Source organism: Aythya ferina (assembly GCF_964211825.1).
Source record: "Aythya ferina genome assembly, chromosome: 2".
Taxonomy (NCBI): domain Eukaryota; kingdom Metazoa; phylum Chordata; class Aves; order Anseriformes; family Anatidae; genus Aythya; species Aythya ferina.
Genome location: NC_140297.1, coordinates 103,906,929 through 103,929,626, shown reverse-complemented (window position 1 = coordinate 103,929,626; position 22,698 = coordinate 103,906,929). Strand labels below are relative to the sequence as shown.

Here is a 22,698-nt window from a genome sequence, read left to right as displayed (position 1 = left end):
CTGAAACAAAAACAAATTAGAAACCTTCCTGACCTGTAATAAACTGAAATTAGAAAAAGAAATAAAACCACCAGCAGCAACAACAAAAAATGTTATAACATTCAGTTCTTCAGGCTCCTGGATTTCACTAGAGACTATTGAACTTTATCTCAGCAGAAGACCCAGATGGCCCAAAATGCTTCCTCTTCCTATGTGATGTCAAAATAAGTAATACATTCCCAAATCCTCTGAAATATTGTAATTAATAAGTTAGTATATTTAGTGCCTTTATAAAGCTATGCCATTGCAAAAAACTTGACTGCCTACCCAACATTGTAATACATTCTGGTTTCAGTTGAGTTTAACAGGAGGTGTTGAAGTGCAGGAGGTATTATGTGTACATTTTATTGATAAAGATTTTACGGATGATGCACAGAAGATATACTCATAATGGGGTACACTTTGTTACACGGCTAGGAATAATATTAAGATACTTTGACTATCAGTATTGTATTTAACAGTTACAGGAATGTGGAAAAAAAGTAAACAGAAAGAAAAATGTTTCTTTTTATCCCCCAAATATTCCAGTCAAATCACAAAGCCTGAGGAATAAATAAATAAATAAATAAATAAATAAATAAAAATAATAAAAAATAAATGGTATTTTATAAAACATCCTTTTTATTTGAGGAGGTTCTTTTCTCTATTTAGGGATTTTTCAGAAAGCTTCTGATGTCTCACCTTTTTTAATAAGATAATTCCTTCTTGAGTCTCATTGTCAGTAATGATGTCAAAAACATCTGAACTATCTCCTTCAATGAAATAGTTCATGGCTGCATTCTCCCCAATGTCGCTGTCTTCTGCCATGATTTTGCCTACCGTAGTGCCCACAGGAGCATCTTCAGAGACATTCAAATAGTATAGTCCTGAGGAAACAAATACTATCACAGTTCAGTGATCCATGGTTTATAGTTATTGAGAGTATGATGGCCTGAGGTTCTCAGAAATCAGGAAAAAGTCCCCAGCTTTTAATAGACCTATGTATCTAATCCAGTAATGGACAGACAGGATAATCAACTACAGCAGGGTGAAAAAAAAAAAAAAAAAAAAAAAAAAAAAGCAGTGGATTGCAGCACTTTCCAAAAAACATTTTATTAGTTCTTCCCGCCAGCGTATCTCCCACGTCTGCAACAAACTCCCTGGACAGACTGTCACATCATTTGTCAAAAGCTCACAGTACCTCCCAAAATAAATAAATAATCAAATATTAAAATCAAAACAAAACATAACATTACAAATAAACAAAGAGGAGAGGAGAGGAGAGGAGAGGAGAGGAGAGGAGAGGAGAGGAGAGGAGAGGAGAGGAGAGGAGAGGAGAGGAGAGGAGAGGAGAGGAGAGGAGAGGAGAGGAGAGGAGAGGAGAGGAGAGGAGAGGAGAGGAGAGGAGAGGAGAGGAGAGGAGAGGAGAGGAGAGGAGAGGAGAGGAGAGGAGAGGAGAGGAGAGGAGAGGAGAGGAGAGGGAGTTGTATCCTATTGTTGAGCACAAAATATATATAAAGCAAGATATTTATCTCCAAATATGTAAGATATTTATCTCTAAGATAAAGATTAATATATAAGATATTTATTTCTAAAGCCTCATGATAAAAACAGAAGGCCTGAGGTCCTTTGATAGTGGTTGGTTTTCTGTTCCATTCATTTTTTTTGTCTTTATTTTTTGTTTGCTGTAAACAAAGCATAGACTTGTTCAGAAATAAATAAAAAAAAAAATATATAAATAAACACCCTATCATTGAACTTAACAGAGCTACAGTAAATCTAAATTTCCTAAAGTCTTCAGCTACTGTAAGAAGCTTATACTCACTCTCTATGAATTTAGGTGGATTGTCATTCATGTCAGAGAGATTGATGGTAACTGTAGCTGTTGCTGAAAATGCCCCAGCTTGTCCCACCATATCTTTGGCTTGGATGATGACCAAATACTGATCTTTTGTTTCTCTGTCCATTTGGGAAGCCATTCTGATGACCCCTGAAAATATAAAGCCATTTTTTATATCCCTGACATATAATAGTCATGCTTTTTCCCAATATCTGACTATATAATATGGGTATAAAATGAAACATTGGTCACAGTTGTGGATTTATGGTCTACACCATGCACGGCACACCTGTCCTAATGCTGGAAATTAGTACTCATGGGAACATCTACACTGTGTTACAGATTCATTCTTAGAGTTACAGGGAGCAGAACACACCATATATCTTCTCTACCATATGTAACCATCTTCCCCAGAAATCAAGATTTTGGAGAGATATCACATATCTGTGGTTTCTCCAACTACATAGAGATAGAAATGGTCACATAGTGAGTCTTAGAGCTGCTAAGTCAAAAGTGTGTCTCTCTGGGTCCACTTGTTGAATAGGGTACTCAGAATCTAACTAAATTCTTCATTCTCTAAAAAGAGATGTAATCTCAGCTTCCCTTGGGAAAGAAAGTAATGACTTACTTATTTGTTTGTTTAAATCTAGGAGTTATGCAAAAATGCAAAAATATATGGTGATATCAATTGATATTCTTGCAGAAATTAAGAAAGAAATATTTGCTTGTATCTACTTTATGTTTGTTTGTTTGTTTGTTTGTTTGTTTATTTATTTATCAGGTGACAAGATCATTCTGTAGTACCTGTCTTTGGCTCCACAGAGAAATAAGGCTGACCCTGAATGAGACTGTAAATCAGACGGGCACTATTCCCATAAGAAGGATCATCACCATCAGTGGCTGTTACCTGTGCAACCGAAGTACCTCAAAAAAAAAATAAAGTGGATTATATTTATTCATTGTCTACAAACACATATTGAAGTTACTTATTGCATTTCTCTGGAATTATCTACAGGGCTATTTTAAACTGTTGCTTATGCCTCTTGTCCTCTCATTTTTTTCATTATTGTTTCTCTTCAGTGTTTTTCATCTTGTATAAATTATTTCATAATTACACAGCACAAGCTCTTTAAAGACATTTTAATAAGTCAGTTATATTATCAAACCCTCCTGAAAATTTGCAGGAGCAAATTCACCTTCTAAAATCCATCATCAGAAATGGAAAATATTCCATAGGCAACTATTTTGATGCATTCAGATTTTCAATTAAAATAAAATGAAATAACATACAACTTTTCAGCACTGTCTATATATTGCTTAAAATTGTACATCTTATGCCTTTTCCCCTAATTTTTGGCATGTAAATGAAGTAGAATAAATTGTTTAACCTCCCCTTGAATATTCTGCTAAGTATTTTATGGAACTTTTCTTTAAGAATAAGAAAAAAAGTGACTTTGTCACTAGTAGGCCCACTACCTGACTGAAAGAAATTACTTGTTAGCAAGGAAAGCAGCCAAGAAGTATGACAAGGCTCTGATAACATTTCATATTTTTGAGTCTTTAATGAGCCTTTTCCATGGCAGAATGCACAACAGAATCAATCTGCAGAGCTTGATTTCATCTCTAACTGAAAGCTGGCTATATCCTATAAACAAGATTGGCAGAAAATTCAGGGTGCCATTAATGATGATTATTCTTTGAAATGTATTATTCACTGTAGCATAATTTCATAAGGTAAACTTTATTTTTGTCTCCTTTTTTTTTTTTTTTTCCTTACCTAGTTCTGCACAACATAAATATCACTTCTTGTGAGAAAAAGCAGGAAATACTTTTTTTTTTTTTTTTTTTTTTATCTGGTGTATGTTCATGTTTGCACCTACTTAGAGCTGTAACATATACTAATATATATATTAAAAATCTATGTATAGTTATACTGGAAGAGAAAAGTAATGATGGAGCTCAAGGAATTAGATCTGAATCTTTTTATGGTCAAACTACAAGTCAATAATTATTACCAGAAAAACAAATACGTTATTTGTTGAGGCATATATGCGCTTCATAAATAACAATATTCTTTATCAAGGCTAAAAGATAAATTAAATGAAAACATCTGGTTATACTGCAGCTAAGTTCACATCAGCTGCAATCTATGGAAAACTGTTCTGTATTAACTAATACTGAAAATTTAATCTTTAAGGAATTTTAGCATGACTATAATGCACTTGTTTAAAAAGAAATTGAGTGAATGCTAAAAAGAAACTGATCACTGTGGATAATACAATATCAAGCCTGTTATAAATTCAGTTTTCTACTAAAGAAACCCAAGCAAGGTACCAACAACCATATTCAGAAATGGACTTGTTTACAGCACCATATTTAACAAGATAGAACAACAACAGAATGAAGAACTGCAAGGTTATTGTTACAGCTCCTTGAGTCTCAAACATTTAAAGACAGATTCATTTTCTACAGTTTCTGTCCATTAGAAAGAAATGTTGAAACTAAAATAGCATTTGCTGCTTCTCTAAGCCCCAGAATAATTTTTTTTTTTTTTTTTTTTTTTTTTTTTTTTTGCTTGCTTGTTAACTCTTCCATAGTATCACAGAAGGGAGAAGGATGGAATTTGCCCAGGTGGGCTCAGGGAGAAGCAGCGTAATGGAAACATGAAGCAGGCAAGGGACAAATATTTCATGATCAGTACATGAGCTTCTAAATTAAATATGGACTATGAAGGGAGCAGAAGAAAAATGTTGCCCAGATTTGGAAAACTTTTTTTTTTTTTTCATTTTTTAGTCTTTCACTGCTATGAAACCTCTATTTCTTTGTACATTTAACCCATATCAAAAAAAAGCAAACCATTTGCCAAAAGGAAGTATGCTTTTACCTAGACATTCGTGTTTGAATGATAGAAATTAGAGCAGTAATATTAATGTTCCCAATAAATTTTGAAAAGAAAGTTCGGCCATTTTTTTAATTCCTTGGTTGGAAGAGAAAAATTGACCAGATAAAATTTATTTATTCATTTATTTATTTATTTTTCTGAACAAACAAATAAACAAGACCACCTCTTGACATTCCAGCCATTATATAATGACAGCAATCATATAATTGATATAATAAAACTCCAACATAGTTTAACATAATTTATGTGAAAACTGCTATAATGCCAGAGACAAATCAACTAAATCTATCTGTGAGCTTTTGAACATGCATTTTCTGAATATGTGAGTCTGTGTGACATCGATATAAAGTTTAGCTCCAAATATGTGTTGTGTCTACATAAATGTCTTAAGCGGCATAGTAAACATGTTTACACATTCTGTGCTTTTCATTAGGTTCTATTTAAAGCAAATTACTTTTTTTTTTTTTTTTTTTTTTTTTCTGATTGTTATATAAGATTTACTTTACATTCCTTTGCCATTGGTTTTACTTCTTTTGGACAAAATATTTATTGTGCCACTTATATATTGCAACCCGTTAGGTAAACTAGAAGGCCCTTGTATAAAAAATAGTTACTCATTTTTCTAACTAGAGTCTGAAATCTACTAAAACAGTAATTACTGATATATTATTGCATCTGACCTAACCATTCCATCACATATACCGCATTTGTACACTTTTAACAGCTATATGGGAAGCACTTAATGTAAAACTGCACGGAATGCCCAAGGGAAAACTGCAGTCCTGTACTCTTAGAAGAGTTCATTTGCTGACACACTTTTCATTCACATTGACACTTGCATTTAAAATCCTAATAAAGTTTAGTACTGAAGATAAAAGAGAGCTAAGAAAGAAGTAAAATATATTCTAATTTGTTGTCACATTAGTATACATTTAGATATTTGTACCTAACTTTAGGTACAAATTATCTATGCCTGTTTTCTGTTTTTCTGTGGTTTTCTGAAGCAAGTAATACATGACCAGCTGTGAATTATTCTCTTCACTTTCTTAGTTCCAGACAAAAAGCTCAGCAATTGTGAACTACTTTTCTGAGTATGGACCATGCTTCCTAAGCAAGTTTTTTCATAAAAAGATCCCAGGTCCAATATAATTGAGCTGAAACATCATTAGAGAGCTCTGAAATGGAGCAAAGACTAAGACTCTCTATTGCACTGTGCCATTTAAAGTAATTCCGGTCTGTGTTCTTACTATGCAGAAGGAGATTCTGTTTTACTGGGAGAAAAGCACTGTGATTTTGATTGGTTACTGTTTCTGTCCATTTGGGAAGTTCAAAATTCCCTTCTAAGGATTAATGCTTTAAGATATACATCAAATGAGCTTTCACCTCAGAAGTGCAATACTTGGAGAGGCAAGGTAAGTGAGCCCAGAGAGGACAGCATGGTGTGGCTCAGCTGTTTCATGTATTGGAGCTATTAGGGTGTATACCAGTATATACCATTCCATTTATACTCTGTATGTCTCAAAATACACTTTAGTATGCCAGTATCTTAGTTTAACGTGGGTAGGTAGCTGAGCATCATACAGATGCTCTCTTATGCCCCATCCCCAATAGAACAGCGGGAGAAAATATGATGAAAGAAAAGGCTGATAATAAGGACAAGGAGATCACTCACCTACCACCACAGACAAAACAAACTTGGCATAAGGGAAATTAATGAAATTTATTACCTAAATACAGAGCACATATAGCAGTCTAAAGAAGTGAGAACTAAAAGCAAACTAAAAACACCCTCCATGATATCCACTCTCTTCTATGTCCTCTCTCCAAAATGCACAGGGGAACGGGGAATGGGGGTTGTGGTCAGTCCATAATGCCTTTTCTCTGCTTCTTCACTCGCTTTCTCTGCTCCAGTATGGGATCTGTCCCACAGGATTCAGTCCTTTCGCCTGCTCTCCAGTGGGGGCTGTCCATGGGCCACAGGCTCCTCCACGCCATATCCACCTGCTCCACTGAGTGCTCCTCTACAGGCTGCAGCGTGGACATCTGCTCCCTGGGCTGAAGGGAAACAGCCTGTTCCAGCAGGGGCCTCTCCACAGGCCACAGCGGAACTTCAGCTCTGGGGCCTGGAGCACCTCCTGCACTGACCTTGTGGTCTGTAGGGTTGTTCCTCTACATTTTTTCACTCTCTCCCATATGCTCTTGCACAGCAGATTTTTCCTTTCTTAAATCTGATCTCACAGAGGCGCAACTAGAATTGCTTACTGGCTCAGCTTTGCCAGCAACAGGTGCTGGCATCCAACTTGGAGCTGGATGTAGCTGGTTCTAATTTAACCCAGGGCAGTTTCTGGAACCTTCCCACAGAGGCCACCTCTGTAGCCTCCCTGCTACTAAAACCTTGCCTCATAAACCCAATGTAGCCTGTTGTGTACTAGTATCTACACAGAAGAAGCTGATGAAAAGTAATCTCTAAAATAACAATAGCAAAAGTGCTAGAATAACAATAACAAAAGTGCTAGAGAGGCCAAACATAGGAGTGTAGAAAATATTTGAAGATCAATAGGGCCATCCTAAATTCATGTTATATAATGGTTAATTGCAAGTCTATGAATTCACTATCTCAAGAAGTCTGTGTCTAAGAGGGGAGGCACACAGATATGTTGTTTTATTTTTTACACATTCTGACAAATTGAGAGAATGCTGTTACTTCTGATTTATTTTTCATATTTTAGTGGGATATTTTATTTAAAAAAATAAATAATTAATAAATCTTATGTTGAAGCGATGTAGTATTTTAGGAATTTAAAGATACCGTAGATGACAGATTTGATAAAGACTGCTGTACCTTCTATTTTCAGATTGTCAGTTATAGGCAACTCAAGTGAACACAGATTGAAGCTTCTCATCTGTCAACTGCTTATTGGTGAACTGAGGTGAGAAACAGATAAATGGAAAGAGAATGCTACTGTTGCTTTGATCCATAATTACTACCCTAACTGACTTCTTTTTTATTATCTTTTCCTTTTTTTTTTTTTTTTTTTTTTTTTTCTTAATCATCCTCTCATCACTAAGACAGGAACTTGTCATAAAGACAGGACGATAAAATAGAAGGGTTTCAGAATTGAATTCTTGATATAGTTCTGTGAAAGGTTATAGGTTAGGGTGAGTGTAAATGGAGCCATATTATATTATCAGCTATTTAAAATTGATTTTTTATAAGAGATCTAGTGTCTTATCAATAATAGTGAATCACATGGAAAAAAAAAAAAAAAAAAAAAAAAGCTGTATCAAAGACCCAGGTCTGTGTAATCCAAGATAAAAATATCCAGATAATTCTAAACAATAAACTGTTCTATATTATTGTGGTCACTTATTGTATTATTATATCTATGTTATATTATATATATAATATATATAATAAAATATATAATATTTTATATATAATATAATTATACATTATAATATAATATAATATAATATAATATAATATAATATATAATTATATTTTATATAATATATATAATATGTATTATATAATATATAACATATAATATATAATAAAATAATCTTCTATAAATCTATCTTATCTTATCTTATCTTATCTTATACTATATTACTGTGTCTATATTATTGTAGTCACAAAGCAAAATTTGCTTCATATTTGTTGTACTAAGTTTCCAGGTACATGGTCCAGATCTTCTTTTTATGTATAGATATGTGGAAGAAGTGGTCCAGAGGTTAAGTCATCACTTTTGATAGGAAAATCCTTTTGCAATTTTTGTGCTTATGAAATTGAAAGACTGCTTTATTGCCCACCATCTAATCCAAACAAAGGGAAGCTTTCCAATGTGGAAAGAGGCTTGGCTGTGTAAATAGGTAGGCATCATACAAGATATGAGGATGGTCATCATATCAGCCCACTTCATTCCTGTTCTGAACCCATTACTTACAGAAAGGAAAATATCCCTGTATTTGTGGGGAAATCATGAGTGCTTGTCATGTGATTTTGACTCTTCTCCAGTTACACTATAGTATGATTTATACTAGATAGGGCATAATAAAAGCCTATTGTTTAATTATTAAGCAGAATCAGAGGAAACTGAAGGAGGCTGTTGAGTGCTGTTCAGCCAAGCTTATTTGTGTGCTTAAAGAGTCAACTTAGGTTAGAGGCTTTTAAAATTTAAGTGAATGCTACTTTTGTTTCACAATAGTCTGAAGAGCTGACAGGTTATAATAATAATAATACATTGAACAATTTTCTAGATACTAGGGTGCTATACTGATTGAAAAAGCAGTGAATTCTGTCTGCCTAAAATCTCCTTTGCAGTACCAACTGGTTACAGTAGTCTATCTATTCTGAAGTGTGATGCTGTATTTTTAAACAAGTACCTATTTCATAGCTATGCCAGTGACGGAAAAGACAGGTTTCTATATTCAATACAAGCATGAATCCAGAATATGTAAAAGGACTCTGATACATGTAAGACTTTGGTTTATGGCATGTCATACCTTCAGGTGACATCTCTGGAACAGTAGCCACATAAGGTCCATCCAAGAACTGTGGTTCATGATCATTGATGTCTCGAACCTTGATAATAAATTCTGATTCAGGTTCAACGGGAAGATGAGTGTTCCTGTTAAGTGCCTGGGCTCTTAGAATATAGAAGGGTTTCTCTTCTCGATCCACCTTTTGTATCACATAAATTTTGCCATTATATTCATCAATGATAAATATACTTCCAGCTCCTTCCCCAGTCAAAATGTATTGTAAGTTGCCATCCTGTTTGTCTAAATCTGATTTCAGCTGTAAGTGAAAAAAAAAAAAACAAAAAAACAAACAAACACAGAAGTGAAAGAAATTAATGTTAAATACATAATTTAGATCATTGGTTTATCAGCTCCCACAAACTTCTGCTGAAAACAAGGCAAAGGACCTTAAAACATTATCTAAATTTTTATTATTATAAATTATAAGTGTACTTTAAAAGTTTTATATATACATATATTGTTTTTATACTCAGCAATACTAGGTGTGAATACGAGAGTGGTGTTCCAATTCTGTTGAAATATTAAAGAGATGAAAAGCCATTCTGTGGTATAAATCTGTATTATTTATTCTGAAATAAATTGACATATTTTGTAATTCCTTCCTGGAAGACCTGCGTCCTCTGTTATTTTGCTAAGATCAGCTTTATGAGGATGATTCCTCTGATGAAGCTGAGCCCTGGAGACCACTGTGGTTCAGCTGCATTTGTTCATGTCAACATAATTGTTCTGTTAATGCTAATGATATGCAACATCACTTTTGCGACAGCAGTAACTGAACCTTTCAATGTGCCAGTCATCTACAGTTGAGTTTGTTTGTGAACATCAACTTCCATCATATTATTTCTCTGACATTTATTTATTTCATGCTTAGACAAAATATTTAAGGGCCTGGATAAAAATTTAAAAACCCAATTTAAAAAATAAATAAATATGTATCCAACTTGCTCATTCTACTAAGTGGAATGCTTTAAACGTAAGAGATATGTCTATGTGATTATTTCAATAACTTTTCTGTTTTGTTTCATTCTTATTGACCTTACAGATCAGTGTAGAATATGAGGTCACATACTGAGAAAGAATTAATTATGGCACATTTCTCTATTATATTCACTCAAAATATTTTGTGACAGATGCTGAAGTTGAAAAACAAATCATTTTAGCTTTTCCTTGGAACAATGACTGGTTATTTTGAATTGTTTAATTTTTTTTGTATGCATCAACTGGATAGTTTATTAAAAATGAGGTTGGGACACTGCTCAGAGATATGAGGAACACAGTTTTGAGTTCTTGCACTGAATCCTAACAAAGTATTCAAATTATGCAGAGTTAATTTCCCTTTCAAACACAAGATAAATAATTTTCAGTGTTATGGTGGTTAAAGTCTCTAAAATTTAAACAACTTAAAGCCAAAAGCTTTCAACATATGTACTTTTGTTTAAAACATGGGGCAAGTTCACCTTTATAGGGTGAACCTAAGGGCAGGACTCCTTTATGATTGGTTTGGTCCCATTCGTTTAAACATCATCCAAGAATGACATCTGGCTAAGGGGCACCACAGGTTCTTTCCTAGAAACCATAAATCATAGTTTCCTTGTCATGAACACCAGGACATGGGAAAGATAATGAACATCTAGATCTTTACCTTAAGATATGGTTGAGATATGATCACAGAGTGTATCAAACCCTTAGAGACTGGAAGCCTGGAAGCCTGACTGGGACTGGGTGTTTAGACAAAACCTATGATGAACCATTTCGCTTAGTATAATTATGTCCAACATATTTTCATGACCTTAACGATAATAAATGAGAGGTCTCTAATAAATGACATATGCTGGGAAAGTAGACAGAAGGTTCTCAGCTTATTTTTGTATTTTGTTTGTTTGTTTGTTTTATAATAGATAATATACTAAGTGGTCTTTTCATTGTAAATGAGATCTGGGACAAGAAGTTATGTGTTGTCATTATCTATCTTACACTGCAGTACTGATGAACACTTTTTCTCAAACATGGTAATGGAAGATAATTCTATGTTAGATGAAACTTGAAGATTAAGCTCTGAATCTAACTGCAGAAAGAAGTTGTGATAAGGCTAACAGAGACTGTCTACCTTTGTCATTGTTGATGGAGTTTCCTCCTGGGCCTTATTTACTATAAAGTTGATCATAGAATGCCAATTTACTTGTTGATAACAGAGCATACTGTACTTCACAGAAAGCCACAAGTAAATGTGTCTGATTTAGACAATGGTTAGACTGCACTAAATGAACAATAATCTTAAATTAAAATTATCCATAGTTTACCTGTGAGAAATAGAAACACAAGATTTTGAAAATTATCTACAGCAGCGTGAAAATGTTTGGCATTTATGACATTTCTTTTATGGGAAACAATGCTTTTCAGATATGGGAAAAGTAATAATGATTTTTTTTTTTATTTTTATTTTTTAATGACTATGTCTATACTTGTTCTTTTAGAAGTAAGACATCACAAATCACAATTCCATAGTAGTTATTTTGAAGGGGTTGAAAAAAAGCAATTAATGAATTTTGAGCACCTCACCCTTTGGGCCCAATTAAATTTTAGTGCTAGTTAATTAGCAGTTAAACTTATTTTGGTTCATTCACCTAGAAAGTGCCTTAAAGAAAAGAAAACTAGATCTCAAGACTACAATTACTTCTAGCTTACAAAAATAAATAATAATAATAAATAATAATAATAATTGTAAGTAGAAAGGAAAAATAAGGAATAGATAAAGTATCATTAAGACAATTATCTTAAAGCACATTTTTAAAGGAGGGTGAAAAATAATTGTTCATTGTGCTAAAGCTACGTTAATCTAATGAACCATGCAGATTCCTGTAGTTTCTCAGTGGTAAAAGGATTTAGTATTAATCTGCTTCATTAAAAATTAATGAGGGGTAAATCAGCTGCTACTTAGTGTAATAGAAAATCATGCTAAATACTGTTTGTAAATTTCACTCACTATGGCTTCTTTGATGAAGTGCCAAAAATAGCACAAGCAAGTTGCCAAATGTTGATAAATGAGTCCTTAACTTTCATTCAGAAGACAGGAAAATTTCAGCTTGGTACCTTCAGCTACTCTGCACAGATTTAGTTTTAGTAACAGGATGTGAGTGGTGTTTCCTTGACTGCAGAACCATGACCTTTAGCCCAGGGAGTTCTCTGACCCTAAATCAGGTTGCAGTAAAGTTGAGATGTTGTGCTGCCTGATTACAGCTATCTCAGCCCTTTTTGTATCTTTCTTGATATTTCCAAGTCAATGAGGATGGTTGATCTTCCAAGTCAAGGCAGTACGATAATAATAAGCCCATTAAATCTAACCTTGAACTATCCTTACATCATGACTTACCATACCTGTCCAACATACACAGGCATCCTTGAGGTCTGTTCCTCAGTTACAAAAAGCGGCTCCCATATCCAGCCACGTTTTACTCTTCGAACTGTTGTGAAAGACTGATCTGTGTTTTGGGCACTGTATTTCTGTGTGGTTGGAGAGCAAAGCCAAAGCTGAACCACTGTCAGCATGAGACATAGCAAAGTGGAACAATTCATGCTGAAGCCTGTCTTCAATCAATTTTCATCTGTCGAAGACGAGAAGGAGAAAAAAAAAATAATAGACCTTAGACAAAGTTTCACAAAGGCATCACTTTTGTCTTCTTTTGTCTTCTTACTTTTACTTATATATTCTGTGCTAATGTAAGAGCTGATTTGCAATATTAAAACCTCTTCCTCTTCCTAAAAGGAAAGAGCTGGAACAAAGTCTGTTTCTGATTAAAATTGAGATACTTTTAGAGACTCTGGCATGAAAGTCAAGTGTTTAACTTTCCTTTATGAATATCCTACACAGGGACTTTTTATGCAAAAAAAGAAAAATCATCCTCCAATTAATTCATCTTCAAATTAAGCTGGGTAATTGTGTTGTGTAACCTAGGAATAATTTGATTGGGATAATTGTATGTTTCTACTTAGAGAGGACTCATTTTGAGCAGCAGTTACAGAACTGCCTGAAGGGTGCATGACTACCCTCAGTGGCCATGATGACTGATAACTGAAACAGAGCGGTGCAGGTTTTTGTTTGTTTGTTTGTTTTTAACCTCTTCTTTCCCTCTTTCCCAAGTCAGCAGAACACCAACAAAAATGCCAAAGGAACAAGGGTACCATGTAGAAAAGCATGTCTTTGCACAAGCTATATGATATTATGTTCTTTCCTGTGATTTTTGGCACAATAAATAAAACTGAATTTTAAATAAAGTGCAATTCTCAGTTGATAATCACTGTCTTCTAAGAGGCAAAGAGGAGAATTCTGAAAACCTTTGCCCCACGCTCATTTCTTAAAACCTTATTTGACAATAGATCTAGAAATTTTCTTCAGGTCTTTAGCCAGGAAAAATAGCATTTTCTATGCAAGAACAAATTGTGGTTTATGAATTTATCTCATGGCGGTCAGTTTGTACAACACACTTGGAAATATATATAAATATATATATATATATGGCTGCTTTTAATTTAGGCCTGAAAAATCCATAAACCATTTATCTATTCAGGATGAAATACAAATGTATATGTCTTTTAAAGCCACGGTTTAATAACAGAGCTATCAACACCTGTCTTTTGCAAAGGAAAATATTGTAATTGCTTAAAAAAACAGAGATATCACGTAGACATTTATTCATTTCCTTCCAGAGTTGATATGATGTTAAACTAGATTCTGTTAAAATGTAATCTGTGTTTATATGTTTACTGAGAAAAAGATAAAGGAGTTTTAACAGAAAGACATATATAATTGTAGAAGTTAGAATGTTGGTTCCAGTTCTGTATACATTTTGTTTTTCAAATTCAAAAGCTATAACATTGCAAGATGAGATTTGAATGGAAAGGGTGTGACTTGTGTACTCTCATTGCAGTTTGCTATGGAAAATTACTAATTATCCTAAGTCTGTAAGAATAGTGTTTGCCACATGGAAGACGATGTCAACAAAAGCTCAGCTTGTTTCTCAAATAAAGCTTGAGCAAGTGTTATGCCTTGAGTGTCTTTTTACAATGGGTGCATTTAGTGCTAAGAACTAATTTGCTCGGTATAAAATCTTGAAAATGGTCGTTTCATTTCAATACATTCCTGCACCTGGGGAGGAACAAACCCCGATATAAGAAAAAGCTGGGGGCCACCCATCTGGAAAGCAGCTTTGCAGAAATGAACCCAGAGGTCCTGGTGGACACCAAGTTGAAAACGAGTCATCAACGTGCCCTGGCAGCTAAGAAGGCTAATGATGTTCTTGGCTACATCAGGCAAAGTATCTCAGCAGGTCAAGAGAGGCAATCTTTCTCCTCTACTCAGTACTCTGACATATTGTGGAAAAATAAATATTTTCAAATCTTGAGATGTTGCACACTATTTGTTATGTGTATAATGTGACTTTTAATTGAAAATACAGATGCTGAACAAATTGTAAAAAAAAAATATATATATATATAAAAAAAAAAATAAAGCTATGTAAGGAAATTCAGAGTTGTATGTCTCTGTTTTTCCCTTCTCTGCTACATCAAACATATTCAATTTGCCATTACTTTCAAGACATTTCAGAGCACATTTATTTCCAGCATCTTCCTACTCATCTGGCAAAAGCCTTCAGCTGTCGGCCAGCATAAGTTACCATTCTTTATAAGCCATAAATACCAAGTAAACAATAAAAACCAAATAGCTGCAAACAATTGCCTTCTTTCTAAACTTCAACTCACTCTCCGAAGTAACTCTTACAAAATAACCAGGAACTAATTTCTTATTTCTCATCTTTCTTTAAAACAACAGCAACAACAACACACAGTATTACTTACTTAAAGGAAAAAAGATTTCACAGTTTTAAGGCAGTTCTGTGCTGAGTCTGCTGCCTATCACAGTGTTTTCTATCTTCCCCTGTCAGTTGTTTCTTTTATTCCCCTAATTGTAAGGTTATTGTAAGTGAAATGACCTTGTAGTCCATGTTATAGCTATAATATGTAGCAGAATGGAGGATTAGTAAAAGTACGGAGCTTTTAGGTAATATAATAATATAATTATAATATATATATATTATATTATATATATTATATAATTATATATTATATATTATATATATTATTATATAAATTATAATATAATATATTATATATAATATAATATATATTATATATATTATATATATTATATATATATTATTATTATATAATATAATAATAATAATACAAAAAAATTCTTAATAAAATAATCCCTCATTAAGAAGAAGACAAATATATTTTCATATACGAAAAAATGAGCTCTCACTAATAATTTCTCAAGGGAATAAGAGAAATCGGGACCATGTCCTATTCTTCAGTAAGTAGTACATCTCTCTCACTTTTGTTGGATTACACTGGTTTAATAAAGACTGATATTGAGAATAGAGTGATGACAATATCAATTGTGGTTGTAATAAGTAGGCTACAGTTTTTAAAGTAGTATTTTCCTTTTATATGTGGTGAAATCCATGATTTTCCTGTAGACTAGGGACAGATTTACCTCTTGGTACAAAGTGGTGGAGTACTTTGGTTTGTTCTAGTATTGTCCCCAGATGAAATCCTAACATCATTTGAAACTGGATATTAGCTTTAGGTGTTCTAGTATTCTGACTTGGTTTTGTATTCCCGTTGTCATAGTAACAGTAATTTATTATGAATTATGACCTGGTCATTGCATTACAAAATAATACTTTTACTGCCTAACATTTCAAGAATAATAATAGGAAGAGGAAAAGGTTCTAAATATCCAACCTCTGGGATATCATGAAGTAATTTGTGTGCTGATGGAAAAAAATAAGAGTGAAATAACAGCCTTCCAAAGTATTAATATATATAGAATGAGAGATAATGAGGATAACTACTGTTAGCTGAAGAATAAGGAGAAAGCAGCTTAACTTTTTAAGTTAAATCATTATCAATATAATCAATAAATAAATCAATATCAATAAATCATTATCAATAATAATAACAACAACTTTATATAAGAAAAGTCTTACAATTAGGGAGTAAAAACATACCAAAACACAGTAACAAGGTAGATGTTGACTAGATAGTATTAGAAATATTCTATTATCTTGTTTTACTGCGGGCTTTTGAAACAGTGACTCCTGAGGAAAACAGTTCTTTCTGTCCTTAAAAGTATTGTGCAGAACCAAAAATGAAAGAATGAAAAAAAAAAAAAATCTTGAAAATGGATGGTCATTTCAAAGGTATTTCCTTTTCTGAAATTTGGTGTTGTCTTTGCTTGTTTTTATATCAAATAAACAACAAGAATAGAAAAATATAAAATTCACGAGATAATCAAATTAATTATTATTCAGCTTCTGAAACATGATTCTTGTCTCAAGCAGAGGCCTCACATCATGTGTTTTCTTTCGTGCATCAGTGTTGTTATGATAGCAACTCATTTTCATTGGACACTTTAGGCTCCACCCAATGTAGCAGACACTTAAGCTATAATACTCATATAACCCTCAGGCAATTAGCAGACCTCCCTCAACACACACACATATATACACTACGTTATTTAATGTATATGTTTTTTTTTTTTTTTTTCCGATACTTATATGTAGCAATCGTTTTGTTTTGAAACTGAAATATTATTATTTATTTGTTTGTTTGTTTATTTTTGTATCATAAATAGATAATTTAGATAATTTAGGTAATAGAAAGATTGATACAATCTTTCATTTTGTGCAAAATGATGGACTTAATCTTATACTTGCTGCTTCTTGCACTTCATGAATTTCACATAGAAAACAATATTTTACACAGATTTGTTATGTTAGAAACTCTTTACCATTTTCATAGTTTTTTATCTGTGATTTAATTATTTCTAGTCAGTGCCAAGTTGTTTTTTTTTTTTTTTTTTTTTTTTGTAAGTTTTCCATTCTTCACATGTTTTAAGAATTTTCTGTGGTGACACCAGAAAAAGGCATATTAAACTTTTAAGAATAAATATGGTATATTTAGCTCCAGCTATGTAGGATTCTTGATTGCAGGTTAGCACAGGATAAGTCACTTCTATAACAGTAACAATTAGCTGAACTGGTGAAAAACATTAGTGGGAACTAAAAAATAAACATTTATTAAAAAAAAAAAAAAAAAAAAAAGGTGTTATTTAAACTTTGTATTTTACTGAATATCACTGTTTTCATATGCCACCTTGCATTTTTTATTTATTTATGTGAGTTGATACCTGTCCTGCTCAGGTCACATTTTCAATAATACCTCTGAGCTTATGTTTTGTTTGTTTTTTCTTTTTTGTTTGCCTGATTTTTTTTTTTAATTAGTTTAACATTTAGTATTGTTTTAGCTTTATTTGTGCTGAATCTAAATATTTTAATTGAGTCTTTTTTGACTTTATGTCTTTCACACATTGTGTTTTTGATAATTTGGACTATTACATCTAACAAGTATGCCAAATTTAATTATACTCTGCCTAGAAGAGCTAACATCTAAAATGTAATATCTTCAGTCAATTAATTAGAGCTATATCAACAACAGCCTTGCTAATCTGTGCATGACTAGTTATTTTAAAAGCTATTACTTAACCTTGAGAAGTGTCTCCTTTAACGCACATCTTGATGTAACATTTGACCAAACCATATTGACTGGTATTGCATATTAACACATTAACAGCTACATGGCTTCACTAGTCACCCAGCACTTCACTTACTTGGAGAGCAATTACTTGTATGTTATGAATATGACATAAATTTCATTTTATTCTAATTGGGACATTATTTTTTTCATTTTGTAAATGTGAAATGATAGCATTAGGGAAGGACTTCAAACTATTATATAGAATTGCCAGAGTAATTATCTGTCAGTTATACATGAACAAAATAGCATTAGAGAAATTAATTTGTCAGTATATTAGTGCCTTTAAATCTGTGGATTTTAATCAATGTAGAGCTGACTGACTAGAAACACAGTCATTCCTATCGCTTTATAATGGTGTGTTGATTATCTTTTTAGGCAGTATATTAACACCCCAGCATTTTACTAGAGTATTTGTAGAAATACAGAAAAAGCCCAATTGACATTTCAGATGACAAAAAACTGAGCTTTCAATGCCCAACAAGCAGTTGGAGGTACTTACTAGAGAAAAGAAACATCTTTTAAAATACCAAATTGTGATATTTATTTCTCAAATCCTATCTCTAGTATCAAAGTATGTAGGAATTTAAGGAAAGGTAGGACATTTGTTTTAAATGAGGGGAAAGGTCAAAGCTGAATGATGAGATTTCCTACTGTGGCTGAAGAAAAGAGATGGGAGATTCATTCCCTCTTCAGACAAAGATAATATAGACAGTACAGACAGACATATTCCCTGCTTTACAACCTTAAACCACAGTATGTCTTGTTTGTTCTCATTCCTTCAGTGGAACTATTTTAATCACCAAAAGATGATTATGAGTAGACCAACAGGGAGCCAGAATTAAAGCCAGTGACTATTGGTGTTCATACTCTTTCTGAATTTTGTCTGATATACCTAGCTGCAAAATACTTATTTGACTGTGAGTATACAAGAGGAGATAGCCAGTCTATTGCCCTTTTCAGGCCTGGTTCACCAGTATTTTTAGAACTTAGCAATAGGTTATTGATCTGCAGTTTCCTAGACATACAGGCAGCTGAAACCAGCTCATTATTTCTGGGTCTATACCTGTCTTCCCTTAGGTGACTGCTACCTCTGCTGTGGACAAAGATTCTCATGATTTGAAAAACATTAAATCATTATTTCACTCTTCTGTCTATCACATGATGCAGAGTTGAAAGTGAAGCTTCAGACGCCCATGGGAGAAGGAAGCCTAAGTCTTCCAATTGCAATTCCTTGGAGCCCCTTTAGAAACAGCCTGCAGAAGGCAACACATCCCATCCAAAAAGTCTCTGGGGCAAAGAAAGCATCACCTACACCATTTCTATCAACAGAGCATAGCTCTGTGGGGATGGATAGACTTCTTTTTGGAGTTGGACAGGACTTGGACAGATTGCTTTCATTCTGTGGCAGTGACCTTTGGAAGTGCTGGTTAAGATATGGGTGCAGCCCATATAAGTTCTTTTGTTACTGGATTTCATCTGGAACCAGGAGAATATTAAAATTAAATCAAGGACATCAAAAAGAAATAAACAAAACTTAAAGAAGACTTTTGGAATCTACTCAAATTCCCCAAAGGTGTAATGGATAATATTGCACTCACACACACACACACACAGGAGCTCCAGCAGATTCTCCAAAAGTGATTTATCCTTAAAAAATTTTCCCAAGTCAGTGTGGCATCTCCTCTTCTAGTGGAAGTATAGCTTCTCCACATGTTATTAACTGAAGAATAAAAGTTGGTGTACAGTTTCATAGACAGATACTCCTACTTTATTTTTCTTCCCCATGAGAAAATGAAGTAAGCATATCTACATGGTTTTATCTAAATACTGGTAAATTAAGGATTATATTATGTTCTTTCTCGCAAACTATTCTGCCATACATCTACATGTTGTAATGTAGATGTTGAAATGTCCAGACATTTCTGAGCTAAAGAAAAGTTGAAATATTCTGTCTGAGAACTTGACATTAGAAGAAAATATGTTCATTTTCTGCAGTCCTTCAACTGCTTCAGCAATTATATTTAGACTAAAATAAATAAATAAATAAATAAATTCGATTTAGTAAACAGATGCTGAGATGCTAAGAGATTGTTAGATCTGTGGTGGTATACTGCACTATACACATTGAAATAAATAAATGTTTATTTTTAATTTTAGCTTTCTTTAACTACGACAATTATTTATTTTTAAGACAATTTGAAATATTGAAAATTATGACTAAAATCATGTATTTTTTTGTAAATATTTTGCTAATTAAAAAGACCAAAATACATACACAGTAAAAACAAAAACACTTGCCTTCTGGCATTTGCTTTTTATTGTAAAGATTTGCAAGAATTTGCAAATCGAATTACAACATGTTTGATTCACTGGGCAAATCCTACTGGAACATTTTCAGATCCACAGGATACCACTCAGTACTGAAGAACCACTTGTCAGCATAATGATGTAAAGGACCACATTCTGTGATTCACACTTGAATCTGTTTGCCAGATGATTTTCAGGAAAACACTTCATGAAATGCTCCAAAACTCTTTTCAGGATTCATGTTCCTTTTTGCTTTCATTCATAATTCCTTGCAGACATTAATAACAAAATGCATTCACCTTCCCCATGGTTTCTGAGGAGATTTAACTCCCCCAAACATGAAACACCCAAGGATAAAAAGAATTTTAAACATTTCACTTAAGCTGATGCTTTTAGACATATTCTGGTGTATTGCTAAGCTTTTGGTTTTGGCTTCTGAGACAATTCTACACGTAAAATGAGCTAAATCAGAAGAACCCTTAAATGAAATCATCCAGGCTATGCCAATGGGAAACTAGAATTAAATCATATTCAAAATCTTATATTTAAGGAGTCATTCCTGGATAAATTTTAAATGAAATAAATAATCCTAAAAACTGAAAAAAAAAAAAAAACTAACTAAATTTAACTACACGTTAAATGTAGTTATTGATATAACTTGTAGTTATTATATAACATAACATATTATATAACATAACATGTTATATAATAACTACAAGTTATATATTATATTATATATATATTATATTATATGTTATATATATTATATGTTATGTTAAGTTATTATATAACATAACATGTTATATAATGTTATATAATGTTATATAATAATATAAATATGTTATTATATAACATGTTATGTTATATAATAGCTATGTTATGTAGTTATTACATAACATGTGTTACTTAATTACAAAGAGTTAAATAACACATGCCTTCACATAAAAATTAAGGAAAGAAAAAAAATAAAATATTTTATTTTCAATATCTGACTTTGACAATGAAGTAAATAAATCAGTGAAGTCTTTTAACAAGACTTTCCTTTATAAGCTATAATATTTCCTCTAATGCTTAACATAAAAATAGAACTAAACAAAACAAACAAAACAGAACAAAAAACCCTGGTCAGCATGCAGTGATCCCACCCTATGTACCACCACAATGGATGTCATTTGGAAAAATGGTGAAAGAATGCTGAAAGATTCTAGCATCCCTCAGAAAACTTGCAGTAATATGAGACAAGAAAAACAGAATTTACCTCCTTTGAGATAGAGAAAACAAACTGAAGAATATGTATAATTTTCACAATCATGATAAATTGAGATGGAAAAGACTTAATTGACAAACTTATAAAAGGATAATATTGTTTCTTAGATTTTATTCTCTTAGGCTATATTTCAGTTGATAAATCTTCCATTATCTCCTGCAATGACAGTAGTAATGACAATTTCAGTTCTATTTAGCTCCCAGTGAGCAAAGGCTTGTCTGTTATTTAGGTCTCCATGCTTTATTTGTTTTACTTTTTTTTTTCTTTAAAGATACATATTCACTGTTCTGCTCATCAACCAGGAACACATTTCATACTCTTTCTTCATACATACTATCAATTTTGTTAAAGGCTAGTATCCTTTTCTTATGTGTTTCTTATGACATAGTTATATTAATTCAATGTGGTTCTTATTTGATTTCATTCAACCTTGTAAGCACTTTTTAGGCAATGAGATATTGAGAGGGGGACAGGAACCAAGCATTAGGTCATCATTAGGCCAGAAAAATGCTGTTGCATGATACATTTCATGTCAAAGATCTTCAAACAGGTTTTCTTTTCTTTGCTGTTCTGTTTCAAGTTTTGGAATAAGATATTCCAGGTATAACACAATATACCCCATTAGATTTGCAAATTGTGCAGAGTTTAAGCAGTTTTTAATGGAATGACATTTTATGAAATTCAAAAGCACACATGCACAATTCCTAATAATACAATGCTTTTTCTAACTATTGATATTTCACACTCTAAAAAGTCTTTAAAGGATATGAGTTAATTTAAACTCCCATGATATTCCAGTATCCTAACAGAACATCAGAGGATAATCATCCAGGCTAAGTCTAAAATAAATAAATAAATAAATAAAATATTTTAGTTCCTGTCTTTTCAGTTGCATAGTATTCTCAACCTAGTCCTTGATATTCTTAATAGCCAAGATGTCTTTTATTCATGTGATATCTCAAAGATTTAATTTTGTTGATTACTTTTGTGAAAGGAGTGCTTGCTTTTCCAGAAAATAAAACCCCACTTTGTCCAATCCTCTTGCTAGCTACTTAGTACATGTAATATAACATTTCCTGTCAAACGAGGGGGAAAATTACCATTTATACTTCTATGATGATTCAACACAGTTCAGTCCTTACTTGGAATCAAATTAAAATA

The 22,698-nt window shown here is 32.7% G+C and overlaps 1 protein-coding gene across 8 annotated transcripts in view; it reads right to left on the bottom strand.

Annotated features, from left to right (window-relative positions):
* LOC311432410 (cadherin-19-like) overlaps nucleotides 1-22,698 on the bottom strand; it is a 113,063-nt gene that overhangs the window by 26,748 nt on the left and 63,617 nt on the right. For 6 of the 8 annotated variants that reach the window (XM_084510850.1, XM_084510847.1, XM_084510849.1 and 3 more), the window contains 5 exons: nucleotides 12,681-12,907; nucleotides 9,267-9,561; nucleotides 2,663-2,782; nucleotides 1,844-2,008; nucleotides 721-905 (listed from right to left, as the gene is read on the bottom strand). In XM_084510850.1, coding sequence (XP_084366976.1) covers nucleotides 721-905; nucleotides 1,844-2,008; nucleotides 2,663-2,782; nucleotides 9,267-9,561; nucleotides 12,681-12,878 — 963 coding nt within the window. In that variant the 5' untranslated portion in view covers nucleotides 12,879-12,907. Of the gene's footprint in view, nucleotides 1-720; nucleotides 906-1,843; nucleotides 2,009-2,662; nucleotides 2,783-9,266; nucleotides 9,562-12,675; nucleotides 12,908-19,561; nucleotides 19,667-22,698 lie in introns of those variants that run through there. The other 2 variants (XM_084510852.1, XM_084510853.1) reach the window with 2 other exon arrangements.